The 17143-nt window shown below is 52.1% G+C and overlaps 8 protein-coding genes across 8 annotated transcripts; 4 read left to right on the top strand and 4 right to left on the bottom strand.

Moving 5' to 3' along the window:
• Window positions 1-4910: 4910 nt before the first annotated feature.
• MIND_00163300 (uncharacterized protein) lies at window positions 4911-5762 on the top strand (the record flags this gene model as incomplete). The annotated part of the gene is made up of 1 exon (XM_037358556.1): window positions 4911-5762. The coding sequence occupies one exon, from the start codon at window positions 4911-4913 to the stop codon at window positions 5760-5762; it is 852 nt and encodes a 283-aa protein (XP_037226466.1).
• A 464-nt stretch (window positions 5763-6226) lies between these two features.
• MIND_00163200 (NAD(P)H-dependent FMN reductase) lies at window positions 6227-6802 on the top strand (the record flags this gene model as incomplete). Its single annotated transcript, XM_037358555.1, has 1 exon — window positions 6227-6802. The coding sequence occupies one exon, from the start codon at window positions 6227-6229 to the stop codon at window positions 6800-6802; it is 576 nt and encodes a 191-aa protein (XP_037226465.1).
• A 17-nt stretch (window positions 6803-6819) lies between these two features.
• Window positions 6820-8996, bottom strand: MIND_00163100 (uncharacterized protein; the record flags this gene model as incomplete). The annotated part of the gene is made up of 13 exons (XM_037358554.1): window positions 6820-7121; window positions 7172-7196; window positions 7246-7355; window positions 7403-7469; window positions 7524-7673; window positions 7723-7897; window positions 7941-8060; window positions 8108-8157; window positions 8201-8315; window positions 8365-8451; window positions 8500-8650; window positions 8705-8825; window positions 8877-8996. 13 exons carry the CDS (start codon window positions 8994-8996, stop codon window positions 6820-6822), a joined length of 1593 nt encoding a protein of 530 aa, XP_037226464.1.
• A 479-nt stretch (window positions 8997-9475) lies between these two features.
• Window positions 9476-11121, bottom strand: MIND_00163000 (Peptide hydrolase; the record flags this gene model as incomplete). Its single annotated transcript, XM_037358553.1, has 10 exons — window positions 9476-9521; window positions 9569-9632; window positions 9687-9812; window positions 9866-9965; window positions 10016-10102; window positions 10151-10215; window positions 10265-10421; window positions 10468-10759; window positions 10805-10925; window positions 10977-11121. The coding sequence occupies 10 exons, from the start codon at window positions 11119-11121 to the stop codon at window positions 9476-9478; spliced, it is 1203 nt and encodes a 400-aa protein (XP_037226463.1).
• Window positions 11122-11316: 195 nt separating this feature from the next.
• On the bottom strand, window positions 11317-12336 carry MIND_00162900 (RRM domain-containing protein; the record flags this gene model as incomplete). The annotated part of the gene is made up of 6 exons (XM_037358552.1): window positions 12286-12336; window positions 12054-12233; window positions 11951-11998; window positions 11775-11877; window positions 11576-11717; window positions 11317-11521 (listed from the first exon to the last, which is right to left on the bottom strand). The coding sequence occupies exons 1-6, from the start codon at window positions 12316-12318 to the stop codon at window positions 11317-11319; spliced, it is 711 nt and encodes a 236-aa protein (XP_037226462.1). The 5' UTR covers window positions 12319-12336.
• Window positions 12337-12592: 256 nt separating this feature from the next.
• Window positions 12593-13440, top strand: MIND_00162800 (Catechol O-methyltransferase; the record flags this gene model as incomplete). The annotated part of the gene is made up of 3 exons (XM_037358551.1): window positions 12593-12667; window positions 12716-13357; window positions 13411-13440. 3 exons carry the CDS (start codon window positions 12593-12595, stop codon window positions 13438-13440), a joined length of 747 nt encoding a protein of 248 aa, XP_037226461.1.
• Window positions 13441-13499: 59 nt separating this feature from the next.
• Window positions 13500-14916, bottom strand: MIND_00162700 (uncharacterized protein; the record flags this gene model as incomplete). Its single annotated transcript, XM_037358550.1, has 9 exons — window positions 13500-13748; window positions 13804-13904; window positions 13952-14089; window positions 14137-14226; window positions 14276-14422; window positions 14473-14544; window positions 14596-14739; window positions 14795-14821; window positions 14874-14916. 9 exons carry the CDS (start codon window positions 14914-14916, stop codon window positions 13500-13502), a joined length of 1011 nt encoding a protein of 336 aa, XP_037226460.1.
• A 512-nt stretch (window positions 14917-15428) lies between these two features.
• Window positions 15429-16940, top strand: MIND_00162600 (uncharacterized protein; the record flags this gene model as incomplete). The annotated part of the gene is made up of 1 exon (XM_037358549.1): window positions 15429-16940. The coding sequence occupies one exon, from the start codon at window positions 15429-15431 to the stop codon at window positions 16938-16940; it is 1512 nt and encodes a 503-aa protein (XP_037226459.1).
• Between the last annotated feature and the right edge of the window lie 203 nt (window positions 16941-17143).

Here is a 17143-nt window from a genome sequence, read left to right as displayed (position 1 = left end):
CTCACGACCTACTACCAACTACGAATTCGGCCGGCACGCTGCGCGAATTGCAGGACTGCCGGTCCGCCCGGTTGCATCCAAATCTGGGCAAGCGGCTGGGGCCGGCGCGCCTTTCGAGGCAGCGGCAGCAGCAGCCCGAGCAACTCGGGAGTGCCGCCAAAACTAAACGACTCATTACCGCCAACCCACGCTCCTACTCTCCTTGAAAACGCCCATCAACACCAGCAAGCTCGCGCAACGACGAAGACAAAACTACTCAAGTCAATCAGCAAGACGGGATAACAGAAGGATTAGTGCTTGCGATGACAAACGTGGGCGACTGCAGGCGGGACCGTCCCTGGCAACGACGGCAACAACGCTGCTTTGGATTCAAGGTCACGGTGAGCGTGCCAGAATGGGAAACTGGGTGCACAACTCACTTTTCCATCAGTGATGGTAGGCGGGACGATGGAGACGGTTGGCGTGCTTGAGCAGCGGCAAGACAAGACCCGACAGACACTGCCAAACGGTCAGCGCGAGAAGGTTATAAAACCTCATCAACGCCAACTACCTTCTTCCCCGGCGCCAACGACAACGAATTCACCAAGAACAACACGTTCTGCGAATACTGGGGCAACACCAACTCGCACGGCCACTGTCTCGGACGACAACGATTAATGCGGCATTGACAAGTCTGTAAGGTGCAGGACTTATCACGACTTTGTAGGTAAACTCGCGATTCTGCGGCCGGCAAGCCAACGCGACGGGCTGGTCTGGCAACGATGAGGTATGTCTAGAATTGGCCGACTCCGCACAAGCAAACTCACCTATAAACTTGCCAGCGCCAACCCGATCCGCTTGCGAAGCGGCATAAGTCGACAACAGTCAACGGATATGAAACGAAGACTTTAGGGCTGCAGCGGGAATCTTGGTAAGTCTGCAATTGTCCAGTTCATTCAAACGCAAACTCACTTCATCTTAAAGCAATCTCACTTCATCTTCCCCAAAGCAATACCAAGTCTGCACGGGTGAGCTTGAAGGTCGTTTAGTCCTAAGATATAGAACTCACTTTTGCAATGTCTGGCTTTGCCTGAACTCGCGACGCCAAGCGAGTACTCGCGCGGCCGCTATCTCGGACGAGAAAGACTAAGGCGATATTGACAAGTCCGTGCTTATCACCACTTTGTAGGAAAACTCGGCTGGCAAGCCAACGCGACGGCTGGTCTGGCAACGATCAGGTATGTCCGACTTAGCACAAGCAAACTCACCTATAAACTTGCCCATTACAGGATTGCGCGCGCAACCTGATCCGCCTTCGAAGCAAACACAGGAGAACGCGCGAACGACAATCGCGGGCAGCGGTCATGAACCCCAGTTTGGGTTGCGAGCACGAGCTAAAATGACAAAGTCAGTTCAACAATCAAGTTGTTTAGTTTGAAACGATATGCTTACTTTTTTGCGAGACAACCGTCCAAAGTCTAAACAGGTTCGACAATAGGCTTACTTGTTGCAACCAGGCGGGTGCTTTTCGCTCGATTTGATCTTGGGCATCGCGGAACCGACCGACATCGAGCGCGGGCTCACGTTCGCGCTCCAGCGCAAACACCAGTAGGTCTGTTGTCTGAACAAGGTCAAAGTCGTCTCGCATAACTGACGTTTTCGCAGGGTCGGACATCGCAAACAAAGCTGGCCGCCATTGAGCGCCAGTCTGTGCTTAACTGTTGAGCACGCAAACGCCAACACGTTGACATATTGCGCAAGACCTTCGACAAATGAAGCTATTGACGACGAGGTAAGCAAGGAACGGAACATGAAATCGTAAACCTTGAGCACAAAAACAGCATTGGCGCCGAGTTACCGATTTGATGTCCCAACACAACGAGCGCTAGTTTGACTTGGAATAGGTAAGCAAAGCAGCACAGTCAAATGAATCGCACACTTACATGCCTGTTACGTGCAGTTTCCACAGGCCCATGGCGGATTCGCGCTTGAACTCGAAATCAGCATTGGTGTCCGCACTACTTTGTGAGGATGAGGTGGGCTAGCTGAAGGAAAGTCGAGTAGAAAGCTAACTCACCTTCAGTTTGCGGCAACGATGAACGATGAACCGTGAAGTCGGAGGCGGCTGCTGAGTGATCTCGGAGATGACAGCAGAAGGAAGCGGAAAAGGGATGGAAGTTTGGAACGCTAAGTACCGTTGTATGTACAAGGAGAGAAGATATGGCACTATGGTATCAGCAATGCTGAAGGGGGAAGGAGGGCATGTTTGCGCGTAACTTGACGCGGCTTGGGTTTTATAGATAGCGCGGTGCCTGTTGAATGAAGCTGGAACATTTCCCAGGTTGACTGCCATCTGCTGGGGAGCGTTGCGGCGGGAACGGACACCGCTGGGATGTTGCTTGGGGCGGAATATGCAAAGTCGCGTATTTCGCATTTACATTGGGCGGTGTTGCGCTTCTCGTCCGATCCTCGCATCCATCTGTCAGGAATGATGGTGACGTGAGTTTCCCACAAGCCCGGCACAATCGGAAAAGGCGATGTGGCGCCGTAGAGATATCTTACTGGGGTGGTATTCAGCAAACTGGGAGGCTTTGAGACCAGGGATAGTGGCGATTGAAGCGGGGATAGTGTTTTGGGGATGTCAACATTTATTCCCACGCTGAAGATCGGTCGATCATGGTCTGAAAACATGCAAACGACGTGTTTGTTGTGGTGATTACCCTTTTGGGATGCTCTCCAGAAGGCCTCAATTCAGCCACGAAATGGGTGAAACAAGGCAGAGGAAAAAGCGCCATGGGATTTCCCAAAAAACCCGATGGCATCGGAGATCTGCAAAAATAAAAGGTGAGTCAACGCAAAAGATGCGCCGACAACAAAACTAGGCGAGCGGCATAAAGCACGCTAGGCCAAGCAGGTACAGGAACCGGTGTCAGGAAGCATCACTTGTCGACCGCCTACAGCCGAATCACGGTATTGATGTCACCCACAGGAACCTCGCTTATGACTTGACTCGGGAACCGCTTAGGATGACTCGGGAACTTCTTACGCGCTCCGCCGACATGGCGCCATTATTTCTCGTTGTTTCCGGCCTTGTCACGCCGCGTCACCCGGTTTCTTCCCACCGTCATGGGCAACTCACCAACGCGTCAACAAACGCGTTACGACGCGTGCCTGTCTGACGGCATTTTTTTCAGTGTCACACGTTGCCTAACGTTTGCTCAAAACCACCACCTCCTCCTTCTTTTCTCAATTCTTGCCTGTCGTTGCGCCCCCCGTTGCTGCCCTCTCGGTGAGTTTCCGTGCTCCAAACTCGAGCTCTTGGCTCTTGGCACTCACTTTTTCTCAGACTGCTCGCGAGATGGCTTTTCCGCAGCCAGCGCGTCGTCCTCACTGGTCTTTCCTACTGCCGTGCCCGCCTCATTGCTCACCCAGCAACCTCCGAGGCTCCACATGTCTCAAGGATTCGTGTCAACCACCAGGTGTGCGGCTTCATTTCGTTGATAGTTGTTGCTTACAAGTCCTTACAGTCTGCGGGAAAGTCTTCACGCTGAGCTTCTCTGCAAGCCTCCGTGTTGTATGTGGTGTTTCTGCTCATCTGCCGGTGTAACATCACCCTCATTCCCTGTAGAACTTATGCTTTTGGTGCCGCATTGACGACTTCACCATGATTTATGTTGGTGGTTGTGTGTGTCCCGGCCCGCAGACTATCTGACGTGAACTTGGTATGTTTCTCTCCTTCATTCAACCTTTGATTGTCTGACTCTTTCCAAAGACCTCGCGGAGCCGTCGTCACAAGTCCTCTGACGTTGCTGCGCTGCCTGCGCAGACTCTACGACAGTGCTCTTGTTTCGGGCGAGTTGTTGCTGGCTTGTGCCAGCCTCTGTGGCGCTGTACAACCTAAAATACTACTCGTCATTGTCCGGCAGGTATGTTTTGTGCTCTTCTCATGTTTAAATGCTTATTTATTGTTCAAATTTCGCCCAGAACAGCTCCCTCAACGCCTTGCCCAAACTCCCTGGCACAAATTATATGCCACGATACGATTACGTAAGCACTTTCTGTCGCTTCGGGGGGCTTTCAAAATGACGCATTTTATGCCAGATTTTTACTGCAAGAGGTGATGAGTCCGGCTGCGGATACTTTCAGCACATGGTCAGTCTCCTGCGCCTCCTCACTTGATCCTGGACTGATTTCCTCGCCAGAATGAGCCCGGCCCGTGATGCCGAGCCGCCGGCCGTAGATCCGATCATTGATCCGGATTTTCCGATGTTTTTGGGGAGCACTTTTGCTGTCCAAAAACGGGCTAACTCGACCCATTTTTTGCGGGATTTTGCCGCCAGAGGCACAAATAACGGGTGGCCTAGCAATGTTGCGTTGGCAGCTGTTTGCTGCCAGGACAGGTTTGTGTTTCTTCCATTGATCTCTATATTGTTTGACTCGGACTCTCTGCCATCATTTCAGCGGTCGAGGGTATAGAGCTCGGCAACTCCGCACAAGACTCGCAGTTGAAACACTTGGTAAGTTTCTTACTATTCTCGTGTTCTCATGCTCATTCATTGTTAGATCTATACAACATTGATGATGCCCCAGCGTCTGCAACACCAATTTTTTCGCCAGAGCCTGCCTACGGCGTTGTTGGTGAGTTTCATAATCTTCTTGTCAATGTGAATGCTCATTCTCTACAGCTAAATCACGCTCCCTGATCTTGTTCCCTACCACCGCGCCTGTCTCCCGAGACCATTTCCACTCCCCCAAACAGCGATTTTTTCGCTGGAGCTCGCCTGCGGCGCCATAGAGATATTACCCAAGGCCAACATATTCCGCGCAAACACGACTCGTGACTCCCTCCCCTCCGAAACTCGCCTCCTCACCACTCATTTTTGGCCCGAGTTGGCCTGCGGCGCCGCGAGGCTAATGTCTGTCACATCGACATGACTTTCCCTCGCGTGTGTTTGTCTACAGCGTCTGGCCAGTTGGTCTTGCTTCCCGGGACCACTTCTCCTCTCCCAAACAGTGATTTTTCGCTCGAGCTCGCCTGCGGCGCTATTGGAGCCGCTCTTGTGCTCAGCGCTATTACCACTACCAGCCTGTTCCCCTCCCACAACTCGTGTGTCGCCGCAAGCAAGCACCATCAAGGGAAGTTCCTGCAACCGGCATCCGCCAGCAGCAAACTCGCGGTTTGGATATGCCCATTTTTTGTGGGAGCTCGCCTGCGGCGCCACGCAGTCCTTGATTTCTCTGGTCGCAAGACTTGCAGTGACCCAAGCCTGTCCGCCTTCAACAACTTGGGCGTCACTCGCTCCAGGGGGTCTTCACCCGCGCCGTGCAATGCTATCGGCCCTACTTATGCAATCACGACTGTCAATTCCTTCCCTTCAACCACTACGTTTTTCGCAAGAGCTCGCCTGCGGCGCCATTGGAGCTCAATACTGCCCACGAGCAACAGCCCGTCGCTGACCCCAACATCTCGATACCATTTCCCCTCCCCCGAACAGCGATTTTCGCTCGAGCTCGCCTGCAGCGCCGTTTTGCCCAAGCCGCGACTTGCCCATAATACCCTCCAAAGCTCGCCCCTGGACCCCCCATTTTTCAGCGGGAGCTCGCCTGCGGCGCCGTTGCAGCCTATCTCGCCGCGTGTTGCGCACAATCTCTGTCGCCAACATGGCCGTCGAAAGACTTGTGCTAGTGTGTGGTTACCTGCAGCGCTCAATGCCAACTTGGATCCTGCTGGACCCAAACTTTGTCACCAACACACAGAGCAGAAACGGCGAGCGACACTGTGAGAAACCAGAGCGACCTCAGTGTTGGGCATCTGGCGATAGCAGCATGAGTTAGAATCTGGCGAGACGTGGCCTTTGACATGGAGAAGGGATGGAATTGGCGGGAAGGGAGACTCGGATCGGGAGCTACACGGGGATAGCGCGGCGGACGCGTATCTCTCGCTGGATCTGGGGATAGTAGTTTTTTTTACGCGTCAAACACGGTAGTTTACGCGTCGGGTACCTTTGAATTTTCACGCGTCGGTGTTGGGTACCTTGAATAAAAGTTTTTTTTTCCAGTGGATTTGCCGTAATACAGGTGCATAAAATACGAGCGCGAGCTGCGAGCCTTAGCGAGCTGCGAGCCTTAGCGAGCTGCGAGCCTTAGCGAGCTGCGAGCCTTAGCGAGCTGCGAGCCTTTGCGATGGGTGAGCAAGCAGCGTTGAGGTGGACAGCGGAGGGAATGGGCTCGCCTTTGCGATGGGTGAATGACGCGCATCGCTCTCATCATCGGCTCTACCCGCACCCCCAGAATCGGGCCCAGCATTGCCAATGTTGTCCTCGAAATAGTAAAACCACTGCTGCCTTCTGGCTCTACCCTCGAAATCCTTGATCTTAAAGACCACCCGGTTCCAATGCACCTTTTCGATGCCCCACCAGCGGGAGTTACTCCTGGATCTTACCCAGATGCTGCGACTAATGCCTGGTCTGCGGTCATCAGCAGTTTCGACGCCTTCATTATCCTTACCCCACAGCACAACTGGGGCTACCCAGCAGTCCTGAAACTCGCTCTCGACGCCCTCTACCACGAATGGGCGAAGAAGCCTGCCGTCGTTATCTCCTACGGCTCGCATGGTGGGGGGAAAGCTAATGCCCAGCTCCGCCAGGTCCTTTCTGGTCTGAGGATGCGCGTCTGTGAACGATTTGTGGAGCTGCCTTTTGCACGGGGACATGATCAAGCGGGCGCGGAAATTGACTCTGCCACGAATGACCGTTGGCGCATAGAAAACAAGAAAGTGGAGCTTGTCCAGGCTTGGGATGCATTTATGGCTCTGTGTGCATAATGTTTGTTGTACTTTAATCAGCGTCTCCTCTCCAAAGTCAGCGGAATATCGTGAGCGGCAAGCGTCAACGCGATGTGTCCGTCCAGCACTCTCTTTCTCCACTCTGATGTAGTCTCTCCTTCACTCAGTAACGGTTTGACCCGCCAGTCGCGTAGGAGCATAGCGAGAAAGCATGTTGCCTCGATTGTAGCAAATCGACGACCAATGCACGCTCGCGTCCCCACGCTGAACGCGGTAAACGCCTCCGAGTCAGTCGGCAGACCGTACCACCTCGAAGGACGGAACTCTGCAGGGTCTTCGAAGTGGCGAGGGTTATATTCTGGCCAACAATGCTCAGTTGTGAACATCATAAAAAAACAGAAGACAAACGCATTCCAATCATGTCGACATTGAGCTATTGACTTGTCAGTACTGGTCAACTGGGCCGGGAGCGGTAGACTGACTTTAGTTCCTTTCTTGATAGGCACAGCCGTGAATCCGCCTTGGCCGATCGGGTTAGGCACTTGCAAAATCGTGTCCTCGGCAGCTTCGCGCATCATGATATGGCCTGCTGCTAAACATGGTGTCAGTAACGGGTAGCGCCAAAGGAGGGAAGCTCACGGTACAGGCGAACCGCCTCGTAGAAGATTGCCAAAACTTTGTCGAGCTTGTTGTAGTCCTCATACTCCTACGCCAATAGTGTCAGAGGTCGCCGCCAAAAGACACTTGTGGCAATGCTTACCGGGTCCCGGTCACAGCCAATCACGTCTATAATCTGCTGCACGACTTCGTCTTGGGTACTTTGATGCAGCGCGATAAGGCCGAGGGCGGCTGCGAGTGTGTGGGCCGTGGTTTCATGCCCAGCAAACATGAACGCGAAAATATTGCCGATCTGGGAATATTTGTCTGGACCCAAACAAGGCATGAAAATGAACACACACAAGTTCGTCGTCACTGAGCGTATATTTCCCTTCCTCCTCCTGATTAGCCGCGACAAGCTTCGTAAACAGGTCGGACTGCAGAGGCTTCCCTGAAGTAACGTCTACTTTGCGCTCTGCCGCCTGTGTTTGCATAAAATTCACAAGAAGGTTGCGCGCTGTGCGGATTTGCTTGAATCTGTCTCCAGTTAGTTGTTTTCCCGTTCATGTTCCGAACCTACGTTTTGGTGGGGAAGTAGAAGAACCACTTGGGGAGGAAAATCATCGACAAATGGTGGACAGAGACGATTTGCAAGGCTGTTTGCATCGACATTCCACCATCATCTGTAGTAGGTGCCGCCCTGAGATGAATTGAGCATCGCGCTGACTAGTGCATACCCCAACTCACCATGTCGATGGGAGACCAAATCCACAGTTGCAGATAATGAGTAAGGCAAACTGGAGGCAATGAACAAACGAATATAAGAGATGTTTGGCTCACCTTGATCGTGATGTTTTGAATGACGGGTATGTCCACGCTCTCAAGGCCAGTCCAGCCTTCAGCTTGCATCATGTCATTGTAGTTGTCCTGGCTCTGTTTCCACACAAGCTTGTACCTGAAGGAATGCTCAGTGTACGATAGAAGGGGGGAGAATGAAGACCGACAGATCGGTGCTGAAAGCAGGCCCTACAATTCTGCGATGCTTGCGCCACAACTGACCGTCTGCGGCAATGATATTCGATCCCCAATACCTTCATACGAGAATATGAGCAAAATGCTTCGACCGTGGTATGACATACGAGAGCGCGAGACTGCCCTCCCTCGGCTTGAACCAGCTACTCCGATGCGAGCCAACAGCGACCTGGCGCGCCACATCGACATTGGAGGTCCACAAGTTGGAGCCGCCCAAGATCAGCGGAACGATCTCGACGGTGTCATTGCGAGTGTATGCTGCAGGATTCGACTATAAGTCACAACAGCGGTATGGTTGTGAATTGCCCTGACTTTGGAAACGCCGGACCCAGTGCCACTGGTACCCGATGAACCAGGAGTTGGTGGGGAGCAGGACACCCGGAAGACCGAACGGCTGGAAGGGAGGAAACATTCGAGGAAAGTATGCCTTCGCCTGACCGCAAGAGCTCTATGAACATGGAGGTTTAAGCATCAAGATACGCACACGTAGCATATTGAAGAGGTTGAGAAGGTGCATTACGATGGAAACACCGAGTAGCGTAACGAGCGCGGATTTCAGGTCCATGCGTTCTAAGACACTCAAGGGTGTGCTCCAAGAAGGCATGAGTGAAGGGTGGAAGATAAGCAAAAGCAGGCATAATGAGGAAGCACTGACGTCTTTTAAGAGATTGGCGTCCGTGTCAAATGCCGAACATGAACAAACCGCGCGCCATTTTGCACCGTCGCCCGTGCCGATCTTCATTTTGAGTTCAATTGGCCAAGGCACACTAAAACGTGGTGAAACATACGGGTGCCTCGGCTACCACGAGCGCCGTCTCCTTGGTGTACAGGGTCATAAAAGCGGACATGATACCTGTATCGTACGACCTCGGAGAGAGAACATTTGCTTCCCGCGACACTGACATAAAATCCGGCGAGAAAGCGGCAGGTCATGACCGGACTAAGTATCTTGGTCTGCGATGGGGTCTACGATTGGTATTTGGCAGGTTACAAACTGTGGTAAGTGGTGGATTAGCTTGCGTCGTTCACACGAATCGGACAAACAAACAAGGGAAGTAATAGGGTGGTTAGATTCAATTAATCCTATTCCGTCATTTCAACAGCGAATCCTATAGCAAGTCGAGAAAAGCTACAAGTCATGAGACAAGTCGGCCATCAACCGCAAGGAAAACATACTGGAGCATATGCTCGAAGGAGAACTCTCGGGACACCGTGATGCTGTCGTTCGATGTGTGGATATCTGAAGTCGTCCGAGACGTTATTTGGTTTGCATAGTAAAACGGAAACTACGTACGGCCGAAGTTGGAATTCGCCATCAGTGCCTCGGTTGCGACGCAGGATTGGTAGCCAGAGCGCGTCCAGGACATATGGTCACTTCCAGCGCCGGGAACGAGTTTCTCTTGAACCCAAGGGATTTCGACTAGAGAGAAGGCGTCAACAGAGTATTTTTTTTGGGGGGGGATATTCACAGACCATAGCGTTCGGCAAGTTGGGAAAGGAACTCGGTTAGTTCTGGGTCAACGTCGTTCGTGAGGATATTGACAACTTCTTCGGTACCAGCGGCGACCCAGGCCTCGACGGAGAAAGATTAGCTTCATGTGGAATAGACAGGGTTGAGCTCACAGTCATGTCAAAGTGCTGCATGCCCTTGATATGCCTTTCCGCCTTTTCGTACGATGCAACAACATCCAAGGAGCCCAACAGACCACCCTAAAGCAAGATTGGATTGCGAGAGACCGATGAAACAATGTGGATTACCTCTTCTGCCGAGTAGAAGTGGAACTCCAGAGGTGATTTAGGTATATATTCACTCTTGAGCAGAACTAGAGTGGATTGAACAGCACGTCAATTCCAGCAGCCAGACACACACACCACGTAAAGCTTCGAGAATGGTAACAGTGCCCGAGCCATCGTCATCCGCGCCAGGGGCAGGGAGGAATGGGTTCTCGTGGTTGATGCTGTCGCAATGGGCGCCAATGACAGTCGTCGGGTCATCCTCTGTCGCATTCTCTGGCGCTATTCGCACTATCTAACCGCTTTTCAATAAACGCACATAAAGGCAAGTTTGAACGCACTACAGACGTCTGTTTCCATCTATGCACAAACGGCGTCACAGACACCAGCCTCTGCAGCTCAGGCGAAGCGAGTTCCGCCGTATAGTTCCGAATCCGCTGCGATAACCACTCCGAGCTCGCCTTCCCCGTCTCCGAGTTGTAGTAGCGCGTCCGAAAAGACGTGAACTGCTGCAAATTCGCCTTGATCTCCTTGGCCGAGAGCAGTGGCAGGAGGCTGGGCACAAGGGTTGAGTTGGGCGGTGGGTAGGAGAAGTGCCGTTTCTTCGAGAAACTTGTAGGATGAACATTGGTCCTAGGAGAGTTTTAGGCCACGACAAGTCAAGATTAGTAGACGCACACGTCAAGGTACTTGATCCCCAACGCCTTTGCCTGCAGCTTTTCGCGTTCGGTCATGTACACAGGCTCAGCCTCCAGAGAAAATTGGACTAGTCGCTGGGCGTCGAGGTCGACATCGAATCCTAAAGTGCGCTTCAGTCGTATTCGAGTCGTTTGGGGGCTGACTCACAGACCAGGCTCGTTCCAATGGTTGTCAAATTGGCCATCTTCGAAATGGACGCTTTGGAAGATGGCCTGGTGTTGTGGATGGTCTTGAACTCGAAGGAACTGGCCACGGGCAATGGTGGATGTTGCGAGCAGAGTCAACCACAAGTTCATAGTGGCAGTCAGCGGCAGAACAGCAACTGGTTACGTACAACTATTCGAAGATTCAAGTTTCTCAGCAACCCAAACCAAAAAAGTAGCTCAAAACGAGTCTTTAAACGCGGTCGAATTACGGACGACCCGGACAAAACGATTACAGGAAGGGGAAAAGATAAAATACACGCGACCAAGCAAACAAAAAACCAAGCCCTAAGCCATCTCAACATCTTGGGTGGCAGGTGCCGAAGGGGGGGCTGCATCGGTTGAAGATGGTGTAGCATCATCGCACATGAATGCATCCAGCTCTTTGTCCAAGTCTTCGGCAGTCTTTGGCACCTTTTTGGCCGGCCTTGCTGCGGTAGGCGGCTTGCCACGTCCTCCACGATTGCGAATCGGACCAATCCCATTGCCACGCCTATATTATAGCGCGGTTGGTCACAGGTACGAATGGATAAACAACCAGACATACGGGGCTTTTACATTCAAATCATCTTTGCTAAGACGGTCAAGAAGCGGGGGTTTTTGGATCCTACTGAGCAGAGTTGAGGTACTTGGAGCGCTGACTGATCTTGAACGAGGCGGAGCATCGAAGGCGATAGTCATAGGTTGACCTTGACAAGTTATTTGAGAAATGAGGCATGACTCATGAGCAGCAACTGACAACACACCTTTTGCGAGGATACCGTCATACTGGCGTTTGGCGCGGGTTGCTTCGCCGACAGTCTCAAAGGAGACAAATGCCGTGCCAGAGGAACGTCCACTACGGTCATACTTGAAGGGGAGACGAAGAAGGGTGCAGCGTCGTCATTCATTCGATTGGTGGCGGCTATTCTGAGAATCGTACCCTGATCCGCGGCTCGCCAACGAGCGTGCCTATTTGACCGAAAATGGCCTGTAAGCAAAGCAGTTAGGACACACATATAGGCGTCAAATAAAGCACGACGCACGATGAGGTCTTTTGGAGTGATTTCGTAGTGTAGGTTGTTGACTGCCAATGTCGCGGTAGGCACAGAGGAGGTACTCTGACTCTGTCTGTTCGTTATGCGGGAGGCTGGTGTGTTCTTGGCGCCGTCAGCCATGTCGTGGACCCATGCGTCGTCGATGTTTCGCCGTGGCGGTGCCGGCCGCTGAAGGCTCGTTCAATCCAAACGTTGTTGGCCCGGTCCAAGGGAAACTGACACTGTAAGGCTTGCGAGCTCTGTGGGCGGCCATGAAGGAGAAAATCAGAAGTGTCACAGTGACGTGTCACATACTCCTGCCCCGAAAATCCATTCAGCATCTAGATCTCTGGTCACCTTGAGGTCACTGATGCAAGTATTCACCTTGCTTTGACTTCGGTCTACACGCTGCTGCTGCGGCTCCTAAGTACGCGTCACCATACTGATGCGGGCCTCACAAATTTACGCGGGAAGGATGACAAGACGTAAAACAGCGGCCCAACTCCAGTACTTAAGCCTCTGGATTTCCTAGGCATAAAACAGCCGCCATGGATCTCAAATTCTCCCAAGAAGTCCTCGAGAAATACCCTTCTCTCAAAACAACCGATTTTGCAACCCCCTTCGTCAGTCGACTCATCACGCCCCCTATCTGGACTCACAAGTTTGCATAGTTCAAAGATGGACGAGATACGCGTCTGCTTGAATGGATTTATGCTCGTCCAGACCTCGATACGCTTCGGGGCGATCCAGCCCGCGTATGTGCTGCAATCGAGGAATATTCTGGTCAGCATGAACTGTTGCTCAACGTCGGCTCTACCAAGGCCGACCTCATAAACAACCTCATCGCTGCCCAAAAGCCCCAGGTCATCGTCGAAATGGGCTGCTACGTGGGCTACTCTGCCATCTCATTTGCTAGCGCGATGCGTAGCCAACATCCAGCCAGCACCAAGCTCCAATTCTGGAGCCTGGAGTTCAACCTAAGTTTTGCCTCTGTCGCCACCAAGCTCGTCGAGCTCGCTGGCCTCTCAGATGTCGTCACGATCGTTATTGGTGCTGCCGGAGATTCCGTGAAGCAACTTGCGCAAGAGAACAAGTTGGACCACATCGACATGCTGTTCATCGACCATATGGCCGAAAACTACCACACCGACTTCCAGATTTGCGAGTCTCTCAACCTCTTCAAGTCTGGGTCGCAGATCGTTGCGGACAACATTTTAGTCCCTGGCGCCCCCAAGTATGCCGAATATGTTCGCAATCACCCCAAGTTTGAATCCAAGACTGTCAAATGTCTACATGTGCCTGGTGACCTTGAGGTGGGTCATTCTTTTCTCGATGTTGAGCCAGTTGCTGACTGTATGGTCTGCAGGACGAAATCGAGATTACTAGAGTTATCTGATTTCCTGTAACCACTACATATATGTACAACAGGGATTTTTAAGACCGAGCCACTCGCGGTCACGGGTCTAGTTCTTGATCCAGCTCAGACCTTTTAGATATCGCGGTAGTACTTTCGTTGCGCGAGTCAAAGGGGCCCTTGCTGCGATCAAGGGTCTGCAACGCCGTCCCGCTACTCTCCGACGGATATGTGTGGCTAGCGAAGACGACAGCGGTTCCGGGTTTCGAGGCCGTATACTGACCGACCATCTGCTTCGACCATGCAGAGCCCATCGCAACGCGAAGGATGATGGCCTGTGGCGCTAAAGCCTGCCGATTATTCAGCATGAGGGGGATGAACATAACGAGCGGGGAATTCACGCACAAGAAAACCACCCCAGACGTCGGCGAACCATAAGGATTCCGGCGCGTTGCGCACATAAGTGATGAGGTAGCCAATTCCAAGGAGCGTAAATGGTGCCGCACCTAGAGCCATTGAATAACAGCCATCCGACGAATTTTATTCCACTTACTTTCGACTAAAATGGCAATGACAGACGTATAAACCTCCGCACGTTCTTTGGTCAGTGCACGTTTCATCGACCGGCTGACCATGAAGAGACGAAGAGATATCATTCCGGTGGTGATGATGTTGAAAGTAATGGTCAAAACTGTTATCGAGGTCAACTGATATTGGTTGGGTTGTGAACAGCCAAACCTAGCCAGGGAATAGTGAAGTTAGTGGTGATCCCATGGAAAAAATCTCCACCGGGAAGACCAGACTGGATTGTGGCCGTGATGCTCATAGCTTGTATAGATCAGCCCGAAAAGTTCACTGACAACACGACAATGGTCACCCGTAGAAGCCAGAAGCACCAGAGCGGGTATATAGACCATCCAAACGTTAGGCCCACTGTAAAAGACGTAGCATCGATAAAGCATCAGCCCATTCGAGAGCAAGTCGGCTGTCACGTCCGCGGCGGTTCCAAAGGTATTATACCAAGCTGATCAACAAGTTCATTAAAGGTGGAGCGCCTGCCATGGTGCGACACACCGGCAATGTTGGTCAGAAAGAAGACGACCGGGCCACCTTCAACATCTCTGTGCTCAATCCACATCATTTGGCCTGCCTCGAAGGTCAATGACCGATAAGGACGCTGAGTTGACAAATGCCCACCAAAGAACAGGTTGCATGCCATTGCGATGGTTACCAGTAAAAGGAGTGTGGCACTATACGCGATGTAGATATATCTTGATTTGTCGGCCTTGGAATTGAGCCACAGAAAGTATGACGACAGGAAGAACATGCAAAGTTGGATGCCTAACGAGTATAAGACGCCGTAATGGTGGGCCGTTGTGGCTGGCCTAAAACGGACCGTAAATTATGGCAAAGCACGTATTGCCTGCCAATTTGCACTTGAACACCCAGAATATGACGAATGGGAATGACCTTACCGATATACCAGCTCCGCTCGAGGTCGAAGACTTGGTCCCCCATTGCCAGGCGGAGGCAGGAAGCGAGTGGTTAGAAGCCAAGGCGGAGCGACTTATTTATGTACTCCCCCGTAAGTTCATCAGGCTAAATGTATCCACAAGTTGACGACTTCACACGTCCAAACTTCTATCGCCATTCCCGAGGTTTTGATGGAGTCGCATCATCGACGACAAGATAGAGAGGAAGGAAGATGTGTGCTTATTGCGCACTGCCATTGGCTGGTTTAGCGCGCGCGTCGAGGGGGAAGATGGTGTTGCTACTTTTAGCTCCTTGAATGATGTTGTTCCGGTTCGAAGAAGTTGGCGGCCATGCGGTATCCCGTGGGCACTGTCGCACGATGTGTTGAAGAGGTTCAACTCGCCAGAGAGCGCGACAACCAAGGCACCAGGGCTAAGTATTAGTCTGGCAAGTTGGCGGAATAGCCGGACCACAAATCAACGCGTGACCGTCACATTTTGCGCATTACTCCTAAGGCCAGGACCTAAGCCTCTCAATTACCCTGGCTCTGCCTCCGAATGTTAAACGAGTTTCCAACCGAAATTCTGCTCGAGATATTCCAATACCTGGACCCCAAAGATCCCGGACTTTTCGCCGTTTCAACTTGCAACAGGAGGCTACACTACCTGGCCCTCCCCGTGCACCTTGCTGCTTACGATGTTCCATTAGATTTGACCTCTAAGGAGCTTATTCTGCGGCATGAACAGCTCGAGGTTTTACCTGGCTTACAATCCGCGCTGTTCATTCGCCGTCTCTCACGCCTTTCGTGTTCCTTTGCGCTGAATAGCGCCCGACGGGAGTACAAAGTGGAGGACAGAGACGTCTTCTTCCGGCGCATCAAAACCCTGGCCAAGTTTATCTCCCGTTTGGAAGGGCTCAACGAGGTGACGCTGTCATTTCAAGATCTGAACTTTTGGGTTGTTGAAGAAAGCCTCGGCGTTTTAGAGGCATGGGGATCGGCGATTACCGCGCTGCTTGACGCTGTCTTAAGCTCGCGGTGCAAAAAACTTAGTGTGGTTGGCGGCATATTCATCGTGCACGCCTCTCAGTTCCCTCGCTGGAATACCGCAACACAAAACATTGGACGGCGAACAACAGTCATGTCCGACATCACCCGCAAACTGGCTAGCCACTTGACGCTAACAAAACACGACACCCATCGTACAATTGATGCGGGGCAATCGCAATTGGAGATCTTGAACCTTCACTCGCGTCTCCTATTACTCCATCCTGTCTACTCTTGGACTCTTGCTGCGTTCAAAGCGACCACCCCGAACCTGACTTCACTCTCCATTTCCCATGTAGACATCCCAGAAAGCAGCTGGGATGATGTGATGCCTAGTATCCATGTGCCTGCCCTGCAGACGCTTGAGCTCCACCTCAAGTGCAAGATACAGCTACTGCCCTTCATACAATTCCTTCTCCGCCACCCACTCATCCACACCTTGAGTCTGGGCCGCGAGTTGTTGCCCTCCGAAGAGGCAGTCGCACCACGTGACTGCTTATCTCAGCTCGTCAGTCTCTCCGCCCCGCCTCCCTTCGTCCACTTTCTCCTCGCGGAACGCCGCATCTCGTCTATCTTTTCCCTCCGTGTCCTTGCCAATGTCACCTCCAGCACGCCATACAACGTTGCAGGAATCAACAAAGAACTGGCGTGCTGCGTAGCCGGACTGGAGCAAGACCTCATTCGGATGACGCTTGCCATTTATGTCGACTACAACGCCTCCCACTGGACTGGCTTTTTCCCCGACGAAGAAAACTCCGACCTCTACCGCGCCAGGTTCCGCGGCCTGCAACGCCCGCTTGTAGACGCTATACAATACGCCCAGACATTGGAGTTCGAATCTACATGTCCTAGCGACGGATTCGAGGATCTAGCCCTTCGCTGGCTCCCTCCTCGACTTCGCGATGTCTCGTTTACGAAGTGTTTGAAGAGCAACGCTGACATCCAGTCGTTCGTTAGTCGTATTGAAGAAGCCCGGCCAACTATCCGCAGTATATCTGTCGATGGCGTCCTCCGAAATGGCTGAAGACACGAGCACAGTCAACTTGCGTTACTGAAGATGACTTGAACATACTGACCATTGACAATAGTATTGTCACGAGCGACATCCGAGTCAAAGGGTGTCCATTAGCATTTACGTGCTGCACGTGCACTAGACTCTTAGACTCTTGCAGTCGTCGTATGCTCTCATCGGTCAGTTTGCATAGATTTAGATTATATCGGAAATTG

Source organism: Mycena indigotica (genome assembly GCF_014461135.1).
Source record: "Mycena indigotica strain 171206Taipei chromosome Unknown Mind.scaff0001, whole genome shotgun sequence".
In the NCBI taxonomy this organism is placed as follows: domain Eukaryota; kingdom Fungi; phylum Basidiomycota; class Agaricomycetes; order Agaricales; family Mycenaceae; genus Mycena; species Mycena indigotica.
The sequence above is the reverse complement of the archived record's forward strand: the minus strand, read 5'-3'. Positions and strand labels throughout refer to the sequence as shown.